Here is a 12,063-nt window from a genome sequence, read left to right as displayed (position 1 = left end):
TCCGGTTCAGTGTTTGGAGAGGGATATAGCTCTGAATAGTTTGATAACTCAGGCTACTTGTTGATATACTCAAACTAATCTCGTTTTGTCACTATTAACGATAATAGTTAAAGTTGATATCTCACGAGGTCAACAGATGTACACTAAAATAAAATAAGGGTTAGGGTTAGGGTTAGACCCCCCCCCCACACACACACACACACACACACACTCTTTAGACCTTCCTCTCAAGGCTGTGGCTGCTACGATTGACGCCTTTACGGCCGAAGATGTATCTTTACTGTCAGAGGATGTGGGGGTCCCTGAGAAAGGTTATTGGGATACCCTTAAGGAGGTGATAAGTGAGAAAAGAGGGGGAGAAGAATGTCTCGGGGGAACAAATGAAGGAGCCTCCATTTCTTAGTTATGTCAGGCGTGTCCAGCCTTGCTACAAGCTGTCAAATTGTAAGGTTAGTAGCCCAGTGATAAAACTAAAGTTTTGCAAGGCCATTCCTTCAAGAGTCTTTTTTGACGTCCTAACGAAGTCTCCGTCTTCTCTCCAAAAAAGTTTGATGGAGGAAAATAGATATACAATAAAATAGATAGGACAACTTTAGGATAGGATCATAGCAGCTAGATGTAGTGGGAGCAATTTCCAGACCTCCAAGTTTTGTTGCATACGTGCTCAACAAGCTGTTATATCCAGATAAAAAACAGAGTCATTCTAGTGTGGCAAGTGCTGCAGATAAGTTTAAAATGTACACATTAAGGTCGTCTGCATAAAAAGAAACCCTCTGTTCAGTGTCATTCCTGGTTGTCACAGAAAATCGGGGGTTAGCAGAAAGCACAATGTTGCAGGGCTCAATCACAATGGCAACTAGCAGTAGGGCAACTTGTCTGGTGGACCTATGGAGTTAAAAAGTATTGTGACTGAGTATTATTAGTTATAACTGAGGCTTCTATAAATAACATTTACTAACCGTTTGATATTGAAAAAGGATGTCCATTTCTAATGAAACCTGTTTGATCAGGGGAGATGATAGATCAAAGTATTGAAACAAGGTGGAAAGCTGAGAGTTTGGATATTATTTCAAATTTACATTCTGCAAGACGAAATGAGGCACAGGACTGAGAGTCCTTGTTCTTTTTAGTATAAAGGAGATTAAGGCTGGTGTGAGGGGCCAGGCAAATTAAATAGATTCAGATGACTAATTAAACATGTCAATTAAAGTTGGTGCTAATTAATGTAAAAAGTTCCTATAGTATATATCTGGATTTCAGTACCCCCCTTACAGAGATCTGGAGAGGGAGAGGTGGCATAAATTGTGTCCAGCTCCATTTGCTCTGAGATAGATTCCATGAAGTCATCATTTGACAGTAAACGGTGGGTATATGGTTGAATGTCATGGAGCCCCGAAATAATAAAATACTGTAAAACGTATATTCATCGTAACTGGGGCATGGTCAGATACAACTGTTGCATTAAATAAAATTGACTTTACAGATGGAAGAATTCTATTATTTACCAGAAAACAATATAGATGAATAAAAGGGTGATGGATGTTTGATTTATGCAATATGATAGCTACACCTCTAGATTAACCCTGATATGAAGACTGATAGTATGGCAAATCCAACTACTTTTTAATCCGGTCTGGTTAGAAAAACATTTTCTGGGCACCAAGTGTTGAAAATGGTGTATTACTTTGCTGTGCTTAACATGATTATCAAGGTATCTACAATTCTGGCTACAAAACTTGAGCCCACTTCCATAATCAGGCATAATAATAGACATACTAGTGAACGACAGTATCTAATGGGTGTATTTAATGTTAAACCAGACCAAACTGACACATGATAGACCAAACTGACACAAAATAGAACAACCCTTTGTGGTAAAAAAAAAAAAAACCCACATAACCCCCTCCCACCTTGCTAGAAGTATCCCGCAAGTGAGACATGCCGTCGAAACCTTATAGAACATGTTTAACTCTCCATCATAGCCATGACTATGATGTTCAACTACTACAATCTACAGATATCCAAGAGAGACTTGTAACAATGCCACATAATTGTAAACATGCACAGAATTATAAAATGTTTCCTTGTTGGGAAAATCAGCCATTAGTATGCAGTGCAGCAATGACTTACTGGGAAATGTAGTCTAAGTCAAAGTAAACAAACAAATGTAGGCAGGGTTAGCCAGCTTTGCTAGCTCACCTATGTCTCTTCACAAATCAGTTGGAGTGACTGCTTTCTTGAGTTTGTTGGGTAAATTATTCCCTGTACTATTACGCTTATTGGCTTTGCTTCTACCATAAAGTCCTTTTGCTTTCTCGCCTCGCAGGTTTCCATGAATCGTTGTGGTACCTGGACCGTGGTCGTGCATCCTGCTGTGACCCGGCTGACACCCACTGCTACTTCGATTATTATTATTATTATTAGTCACATTACTACTACTATTCCCTATATCATTATACTATTGTCATTGCTGCTTTTATTATAAGTAGTCTTCATTTTTTCCTTCGTTACTCTGCTTACTACTTTTCAATTCAATTCAATTCAGTTTATTTTGTATAGCCCAGAATCACAAATTACAAATTTGCCTCAGAGGGCTTTACAATCTGTGCACATGCGACATCCTCTGTCCTTCCCTCACATCGGCACAGGAAAAACTCCCCTAAAAAACCCCTTTAACAGGACTACTGTGATCATATGAATCATTTAATGTGTTGTAACTCTGTTATGTTGTTCATTCTGTACACATGACATATATTGCATTTCTGTCCATCCTGGGAGAAGGATCCCTCCTCTATCGCTCTCCCATAGGTTTCTACCTTTTTTCTCCCTGTTAAAGGGTTTTTTTAGTTGTTTTTTTCCTGTGCCGATGTGAGGGTTCCGGGACAGAGGATGTAGAAAATGAACTGAATTTAATTGAATTGAATCAGCCCAAACTTTACGCCCGGACATGCTTGGAGTTGTTGCTAAACCTCCCCAGAAGCAGTCCACTTCTTAGCGACAGTGGACATGGGAGGAGAGGAGAGAGTTCCCCTGCATGACGTAGAATCTCATTGCAAGTGAAAATAGTGTTCTCTTACAACAAATGGTCGGGGTGTACATCCCTCTTTGGGCTTATCTCACAGCGTACAATGGGCTTGATCCATCAAGGGCTTTTTATCCAAGCGAAGAATTTCTTATAGTAGTGTATACTCGGTAGGACTGGCCTTTCCAACCCCCCTGGTGGAACCACTAACCAGATATTATTTCTTCTTGATCTCCCCTCCAGGTGCTTGCATTGGTCATCCAGATGTTAAACTTGAGTCGTTAGCTTGCTAACTATAGCCTCCAACTCTGTTATCTGACCACTGTCATCTGCTGATCCAGCTGCTAGCTCAAGCTCAAGCTCTAGCATAGTTTGTCCATGTTGTTTGACCTTTTCTTCTAATGGTTCTATCGACTCTTAGTTATTTACGAACATTTCATATTTCATATTTGATTTGGTGTCTATCGGCACAAAGACTAGCTTGGTATTGACTGCTCGGCAGGTAGATACTTTCTTAACAACTGCAAGCAAACTTGAGAAAATGAATGAAAACAATGAAGTGGATTATATACTTGAGCACTGGTTTGAAACATATCGCCAGTGTTTGAAGAGAATGCCCAGGCCTTATGCTGAATGTCTTGTGGACAATGCTGTAAAACTGGGTTAAACTGGATGGGTAAATGTCGCTGCACAAATTGACAGCGCATTACACCATTACAGACAGGAAAGCAGGTATGTGCTCAGTTGGATCATAACATGAACCAGACTGTGTGTAAAATGTGAAACAGCACTGCAGGGCTACGACGAGTCGGCGGTGTACCTGAATCGAAGACTAAAAAGGCCGTCAGTGGTGTTAAGCTGAAGGTCTTTGCTGTTTGCTGCAGGATAATTTCTTCTGAGTTTCAAGCTCTAGGGCTGATATGTCTTTTTTTGAAGCAAAGCTTTGAATTAAGTTTTGAGACAATCACAGAGAGGGAGAGAGAGGGAGAGAGAGAGAGAAGTTGGACTATTGCAAAAAAATATATATTTGACGTTAACGTTATGCATGATTTTGAGCTATTTAGGTCAGCCGTAGATTTATGATGATCTTATATTGCATCTTTAATGAAGGCTTGTAGTTTTGTCACTGCCACTACAAGACCTGGCCACTCCGCCGTGGTTGGCTCCAAAACGGCACTGCAAATGTACATGACTTGAATATTACCATTCTTCCTAGTTGTCTTGTGTTATAAATTGTTCTGTTTGGGTTCAGCAATTGCTTCCTGCACAATATTATTATCATTTTTATTTAAATGTTATATCTAATCAATATATTGTAGAGGAAGAGCAAAGAAAAAGTTATTTCGGATAAAAGAGATGGCCTGCTTGATGATGAATCTAATGGAAATCGATTTGAACTGTGATGTTTTTTGTTTGTTTGTCTTTACTTGCTTGTTTTTTTTTTTTTCCTGTAAGCATTTGACTTTGTTGTGATGTATATTTGGCAAAATAGGCATGAGGTAAAGTATTTACCAAGTTATTAAACTAGGTTACTAAACTGGGTTACAGCCGGGAAACATTGATCAACCAGAGAAGACTGGGCTTGTCAGAATGGCGGTCTCTTCCCTTTTTTCTCTGTGCAAGGTTTTATGGAGAGTTTTTTCCTTATCCTGTGCAAGGGTCCAAGGACAGAGGATATTGTATGTTGTACATGTACACTGCATCCTGCCATCTTGCCACTCTACCACTGTCACTGTATGTCGAAAAGACGGCAGTTGAGTCCAAAAGTGAGTAACTGAAATACTAAAAAAACAGAAACGGGCAAAATGACAAACGAATCAGGATCAGGTAAATAGCACATCTGCAAGACGGATGCAAACAGGAAACCTATCAGATGAACCGACAACCAACACAGAAAGTCTTGGACAAAGTGGCCAGAGAGCTTAAGAATTAGGGTGACCTCCGGAGGGTGGCCAGTGGGACGACTAAGCTGACGGAGCTGCTCCAGAGGACGGGCAGGAGGACGACCAGAAGGCTGTAGTACATCTGGTTATAGACCACAGAGGCAGGACCTCTCTGGTGAATGACCAAGATGCTGGACCAAAGAGCAGGGGCCCTTATGAAGACCAAGGACAAGGGCGCCGCCCCTCTTGAGGCTGGTGTAGAAAATTGGCTTGTACAAAAGTTTTAGCTTCAGAAAGGGGCAGGCTGCTGGACTCTGGCTGCTGGAACTCTGGCTGCTGGATTACTGGACCAGACTCTGAAAACAGGCACTTTGTGGCAACTGAGTGTCTGTAGACGGGAGCTCAGGCAATTGGGTCTGCAGCCCAGCGAGAAAAGGAACAGCGGGTTGCTGCGACCCTCAGCGGGAATAGGTGTTGGCCGGACCGCCAACAGGTCACTTGAAGCGGGAGTCGGCTGGACTGCTGGCAGGACACACGGAACGGGAGTCTGTCAAGTAGCCGGGAGGACACGTGGGTGAGATGTCGTCTCAACCCCCGACACATGAACTGAAGAGACGTTGGCAGGGGAACCCAACACAGGAATTGGAGAAACGTCTGACCATACGACAGAAGAGGCCCTGCACACATGGCGCTTATACAATCATAAGTTTCCAATCAGTGCGTGTCCACCACAGGTGATATGTTTTAAAGAGTATCCACGTCAGCTGCACCTGTTGGTGGAGGGATAGTCTCCACACAATAGAGAATAGCTTTTGAATACTCCCACATTACTTGTTACTTGGAGCAATTTATTGATGCCTTCAGATCTGCACATTGGATTTGTGGAAAAATATATAGAATATATATAAGTCTTATCATTTAATTACAATAGGATATTTTGCAAGGTTTACAATGTTACTTACGACCATATATCCGTATTCTGCATACCCGGGCAGTAATCGCCTGAAGGTTCTATGTTTTGGAACTCATGGCAGCGCTGTCTCCTAAAATGTATGTTCCCATACAACAAAACTGCATTGTGAATTAAGTTTTAAGGGAAACCTTTTTTGTCGTAGATGACATTTGCCTATGACGCATCACAAATAACTTTCAAATGAGTTGCGGTGGTGGATGGGTCAAGAAACACAGGGCTTTCACCCAGGAGCCTGCTGTTTGTGTCCTGTGTGACCAAGTTTTTTTGTTGCCTAAACATAACCAGTAGTTTTTTTGCATTTTTGTTTTGTAATGTTTCAATTTCATAGTGATTTTTATACAAACCTAACGAAGTGTGTTTTTTAAATTTGTTTTGTTTCAATTAACAATGCTAACCATGTGTTTAAAACTCTTTAAAACTATGGTCGTTATCCGAAGAAAATCCATTTCCCTTGAAACATAATTGAGAGGGCAGTTTAGCTGTATGAGAACATAATTATGTATAACACAGGGCTGTATGCGAATTGCCGCTGTTCACAGTTGTTGTTACTTCTCTCCTACCATGTATCTTTTCAGTAGCAGAGGTTTGCGAACATATGAGGTGAACTAATCTAGAAGGCTAACTAATTATCCTTCCTGCTCTCACTGTGATCTGCTGCCTTAACATTCATGCTTCTCTCACTTTATCATGATGTGTATCTGCTTGGAAACTTCTGAATTTATAAACAACTGGACACTAGTTCAGGTTGTCATCATTCACTCCTAGACAGAGATGCTGCAGATGATCTCAAAACACTATTTCGACATTCTGTGGATCGGACAAGGAGGTCATCATGACCGTAAGGGAACAGAACAAAAGAGTCATAGAGTTTACCATAAACAGACTGACGGATGACGCAGCCCGTTATGGGCTCTCTTGTGTTATCCTCACCATCTTACACTGAAGTGGTGTTTAGAATGTGATCATCTGTTCCTGCATGCTGGAAAGGTCTCAGTGAAAAAAATGTAAAAGGACAAACTCAAGCTCTGAGCTGTGTAACAGCTCCCTCCCCCAAGCTTTCATGCTGAATCCACTCAGTCAAATTTGTCAGTGTGCACTTCTAAACATGGACACTGTACAAAAGTGTCCCACTGTCTAGCTGCTAATTATGAAGCCCAGGGCATGCATACATGCAGTAGTTACTTTTTGACACATATTAATATTATCGTGCTTTAATACCACAGGATGCAAACAGTGTCTCATTTTACCCCACACCCAATTGCAGAGCGCGTAAACTGAGTTGAACCGTCGGGGTGAACCCGTTGAACCCAAATAGAAAGCAATACATACTCCTCAACACTAAGTGGCGGTGTGACTAGCTGGCAGCTTTTTTGTGTTTCAATGCTGAAAAGCTTTGAGGCGACAGTACTGCTGATCAGTCAGCCGCAGACTTCAAGCTGCACAGAGAGACTCAGCTCTGCACGATGCCTTCCCCTATCCCCGTGACTCGCCTGCTGCCCAAAGATATCTACCCCTGCCTGGACATCGGGACCTGTAGCAGTCCGCTAACCAAATACTCCCTCGGTACCACTTTACAAGTCCCTGTTCAGCGGCTCCACGGCAGGGTTGCAACTCGGCTCTGGTCCACTGTGATCCACTGGAAGGAGCTGCGCTCCCTGCAGCCGGTGGGCTCCGGAGGGTTCGGCTCCGTCTATAAGGCAGAGTACCTCGGGGAGACCGTTGCGCTGAAGAAAGTGAAGAAGTGCACAAAGAACAAGCTGGCGTCCCGGCAGAGCTTCTGGGCCGAGCTGAACGCCGCACACCTGCGCCACAGAAACATCGTGCGCGTCATCGCGGCGACCACCTGCGTCCCGTCTGATTTTGGAGACGAAAGCAGCATTGGAACAATACTGATGGAGTTTGTGGGGAACATAAATCTGCAGCAGATCATTTACGGGTGTGCAGAGCCGCTAGGAGAGGACAGGTGGCTCAGGTACTCCACGGACATTGTACGCGGCTTGCGGTTCCTTCACTCCCACAGCGTTGTGCATCTGGACATAAAACCAGCAAACTTATTGGTGTCCAGTGAAGACGTCTGCAAAATTGCGGATTTCGGCTGTTCTCTGAAACTGGACCGTGGCTGTGAAGTGTGCGCCATCAGCCCCCATCTGAGCCACGTCGGCGGCACTTACACGCACAGAGCCCCGGAGTTGCTGAAGGGCGAGGGGTTGTCTCCCAAAGCGGATATCTTTTCTTTCGGGATCACCTTGTGGCAGCTGATCACCAGAGAGCAGCCCTACACTGGCGACAGGCAGCACGTGCTCTACGCGGTTGTGGCGCACAGCCTGCGTCCGTCTGTTCAGGACCATCCGGTGTTTCGGTCGGAGCAGGGGCGGCTGTGTAGGACTGTGCTGAGCCGGTGCTGGAGCGCAGAGGGCCGCTGCAGACCCAGTGCCGAGGAGCTGCTGCCTCACCTGGAGCAGCTGCGCACCAATACGTGACTTAGTTTTCCAACTGGTGCACAGATGTGCTGACAGCTGTGGCTTTCATTAAATGGACACGTTTTAGGAACATTTTAGAAGGTTCTGCCCATTTTCTCATGGTCACCTTGATGCCCAATGAGGTTTAGAAAAGCCAACCATTTGGTGCTCTCGTTTATCAGCGCAATAATAATGTGCCTTAAGAAATAAAAATGCTATATAAGGGAGTACTGTTTCAGCAGGGCACACTGTTTAACCCACAAAAAGCACTTGTAATGAAAACAAACCAATGTTTAAAGTGAATTTAGTCCTGCAATGTTAACACATCATTGTCGTTTAGTTCGACAACTCAAACTATTCATATTAAGTTACTGTGAGTTTGTTTTAGCAAGTTTTTAAAAAAAATATGGAATCAAAATTTGAGGTGAACTGAGTTTTATTTGCTATGATGAGATTGTATTGTGAGATTTAAGTGTGATAGGTTTCATTAAAACTATTTTTATACTATGTATTGTGCGTCTCAGCTCTTCCTTACATCATGCTTACAGGTCACCAGTTTGTCTGAGGGCTCATATGTATAGACACACACATTTACAGCCATTCATTTGAGAGATTCTGGTTAATCAGAGCTGCTCTCAGACTGTTGAAGAAACCATCACAGGTATGTGAGGAACATAAGACGTCTTTAAGATAGGCTCTACCTTCCTTAGATCATGATGACAGGACGTAAACAATCAAATGAACACTGTTCCAAGAAGCCCTTTATTTGGATCAGCTTTGCAGAGAAAAACTCAGAGCTCTGTCTAATGTAGACAGGGGACTTTAGGTTTCACTTCACTTATCCAGATAACTCAGCTTCTTGTAAAAGGCAAGATCGTCACACTTGTTTTATTGTTAGGTTTTTTTTTTTTGTCGTTTTTTTTCCACAAAACACAACAGTCAACCTAAAAGTTTAATATCTCGATAAAAGGTTTACGGTAAGTTTTTATATTTAGAAGAAGCCTAATCATTGTTTTAAATTCTTGACAGTGAGAATATACACAAACCTAAGAAGGAATGTGTTTTTGTAAAATGTTTGGAAGAATCAAATGTACGTTTTGAACATAACAGTTTTTCAATCAGATATTTGCTAAAGCTTTGCTTTGTTAAAAAAGTGTACGCCCTCCCTTTGACTTAGTGTTGAAACACAGCCCCCTGCTGGTCACTGACTAGAGACACCTCTGAAGATCTGAAATATTTGGGTTAAGAAACCTGTCTTAACTTTAATGATTGTTAATGCATGGCCATGAAAGCTGACCATGCATTAACAAGTGTGTATGAATCTGTTTACTGCTGTGATGCAGCCATGACCCGTCTCCTTCCGGAGCCCTGCTATTGGCTAATTTAGTGCTCAAGGGAGGGACTTATGGGTATACTTTAATCAAAGTTCCGTTAAACCTATGTATACAAATTCATAACTACTTTTTATTAAGTTGTTTTGACTAATTAGTCAAAGTTTAGGACCATTCTTAAATGGACAAAAGCACTTTTCTAGTCTTCAGACCACTCAAAGTGCTTTAACGCTACATGTCATCATTCACAACCATTCATACACTGATGACAGGGGCTACTATGCAAGGTGCCACCTGCCCATAAGGACTCTAACTAACATGCCTACACATAGTCTGTGTCTTTCCCAAGGACACATCGACACTGCCAGAGCCGGGGATCAAGCCGCCGATCCTCTGCTCTCCCCTGAGCCACAGTTGTCAATAGTCATAAGACTATTTGTTAACAGTTGTAAACGTAGTGGCTCAGGTACACATTTAAGACAGGATGTATGGCTAGGGAAAGAACAAATATTACAATCAATTGATAGACTCTCATGAATGTTATCTTAGAGCTGCACTACCCCTTTAAATATCAAATCAACCTTTCCTTTATCTTTCATGCAACTGCTTTGCAAAATATGTTCAATAGACACACACACATGCACACACATCAGATGAGTGGACAGCAGATTACAGGTTACCTGCAGACTTGAATAATGTTTTACATGGTACAGATCTACACAGAAGATTGAAGTGCTGCATAGCGGTTGGAAGGACAAGTCAACTCAACTCTAACAACTAAGTGTTAGGAATGAAAAAAAATTGATTCCTCATTTGGTTGTATAATAGAATATTTTTTATTTAAATATTTCTCTTGTTTTCATGAGCAGCAGTGATTGAAGACAAGTGCAAACACTTAAACGATCACTGTCGGACATGACAGAATAGTACTATGAATAATAGTTAACACCAATGAATACTATTCTGGACAACTAGCTCACTGCTGTTTGTTAGAAAACCAGACTACAATCACATCTTACCGGGGGGGTATTTGAAAAAAAGTCTGTGATAATCAAAAAATAAATAAGAACAAAAACACAAGATGAATTAATGACAAAATAATAATAATAATGGAATAATAACAATAATACATAATATTGATAATAGCTGTAATAATAATAACCTTATCACAATAATCATAATCATCATAATATAAAATTGTCAGAAATAGTGACAAAAATGTATTTAAATAATTTCAGTAATGTAATATCATCAATAGTAATATTATTAGCCATCAAGGGATCAAAGGCTCCGCACTCCTCATCTGGTGATAAGGACAAAGAGCAGTGCCGAGCAGCAGAAAGGGAGGCTAAAGCAGACATAAGGGATATTACACAGGTGCAGCTTATTCATGCATTGAGAGAAACAGGTCAAATCTCCGTAAAGACAGCAGGATTCACTGGGAAAACACAAGTAATACCCTATACACAGCCGGCCCCAATGCTAATTGCAGGTAAAACCATAGTTGCACCTCTGCTCTATTCAGCTGATACTCCTACCAAACTGCTGGGAAGAGACATTTTGTGTCGCCTGAAAGCAAAAATGATGTGCACACAAAATGGCCTCTATGTAGATTTTCCTGAAGATCCACCACTCAGAACGATACGGTACAACAAGAAGTTGGCAATCACAAACAACTCCTCAATGTTGGGAGGAATTGCTAACTATGAAACAATACTACCTGGTCAGTAAATACTTGTTTATAGGCTCATGAGGAGCAGCTGCAGCAGTAACCCTCCCATCTGAGCTACGAATTGGTTTTAAATCAATGACTCCACCCCTCACATCACACTCCTAGCGGCAAAGGACATACACCACATGAACTAGGCCCAATGGTTAAAGCAGCCCTGCAAACACAAGAGTGGCTACCATCTGATAATACATTTATTCACATATCAGCAGGAAAACAGTACATTAGGATGTCACCAAGAGCATTTGACGAAGGGCTTGCAGGAAAGGTTCTAGTACGCGAAAGACCACATGCATTAATGCCCCTACTCCCAGAACAGGAGAGTTTGCTAACATAAATACCACAGGAACTTTGGTCAAAACATAAGACATATGTAGGAAAGATAAAATCAGCACACCCAATGCAAATAAAGCTTAAGCCAGGGGCTAGGTTGCCATACATAAGACATTACCCACTATCACATCTTGCTGTGGAAGGCATCAGGCCTGTAATTCAGGGTGTTAGTTAAAACTAAAAGTCCCTGTAACACTCCAATCTTTCCACTCAAAAAGCCACACTCTGATGATCATCGTCTGGTTCATGATCTGAGAGCTGTCGTTGAGGCCGAGACACCCACTGCTCACCAATATTCCTCCTGATGGACGATGGTACACAGTTATTGATCTA

The 12,063-nt window shown here is 41.9% G+C and overlaps 1 protein-coding gene across 1 annotated transcript; it reads left to right on the top strand.

Annotated features, from left to right (window-relative positions):
* Positions 1-7,219: 7,219 nt before the first annotated feature.
* On the top strand, positions 7,220-8,845 carry mos (v-mos Moloney murine sarcoma viral oncogene homolog). The gene has a single exon (XM_054623227.1). The coding sequence runs from the start codon at positions 7,342-7,344 to the stop codon at positions 8,356-8,358; it is 1,017 nt and encodes a 338-aa protein (XP_054479202.1). The 5' UTR covers positions 7,220-7,341; the 3' UTR covers positions 8,359-8,845.
* The last annotated feature ends 3,218 nt before the right edge of the window (positions 8,846-12,063 follow it).

The sequence above is a fragment of the Anoplopoma fimbria genome, chromosome 21 (genome assembly GCF_027596085.1).
Source record: "Anoplopoma fimbria isolate UVic2021 breed Golden Eagle Sablefish chromosome 21, Afim_UVic_2022, whole genome shotgun sequence".
Classification (NCBI taxonomy): Eukaryota; Metazoa; Chordata; class Actinopteri; order Perciformes; family Anoplopomatidae; genus Anoplopoma; species Anoplopoma fimbria.
This window is presented reverse-complemented; position numbering and strand designations above follow the sequence as displayed.

Coding starts and splice junctions, on each gene's coding strand:
- mos (XM_054623227.1), top strand. CDS start 7,342: ATGCCTTCCCCTATCCCCGTGACTCGCCTGCTGCCCAAAGATATCTAC.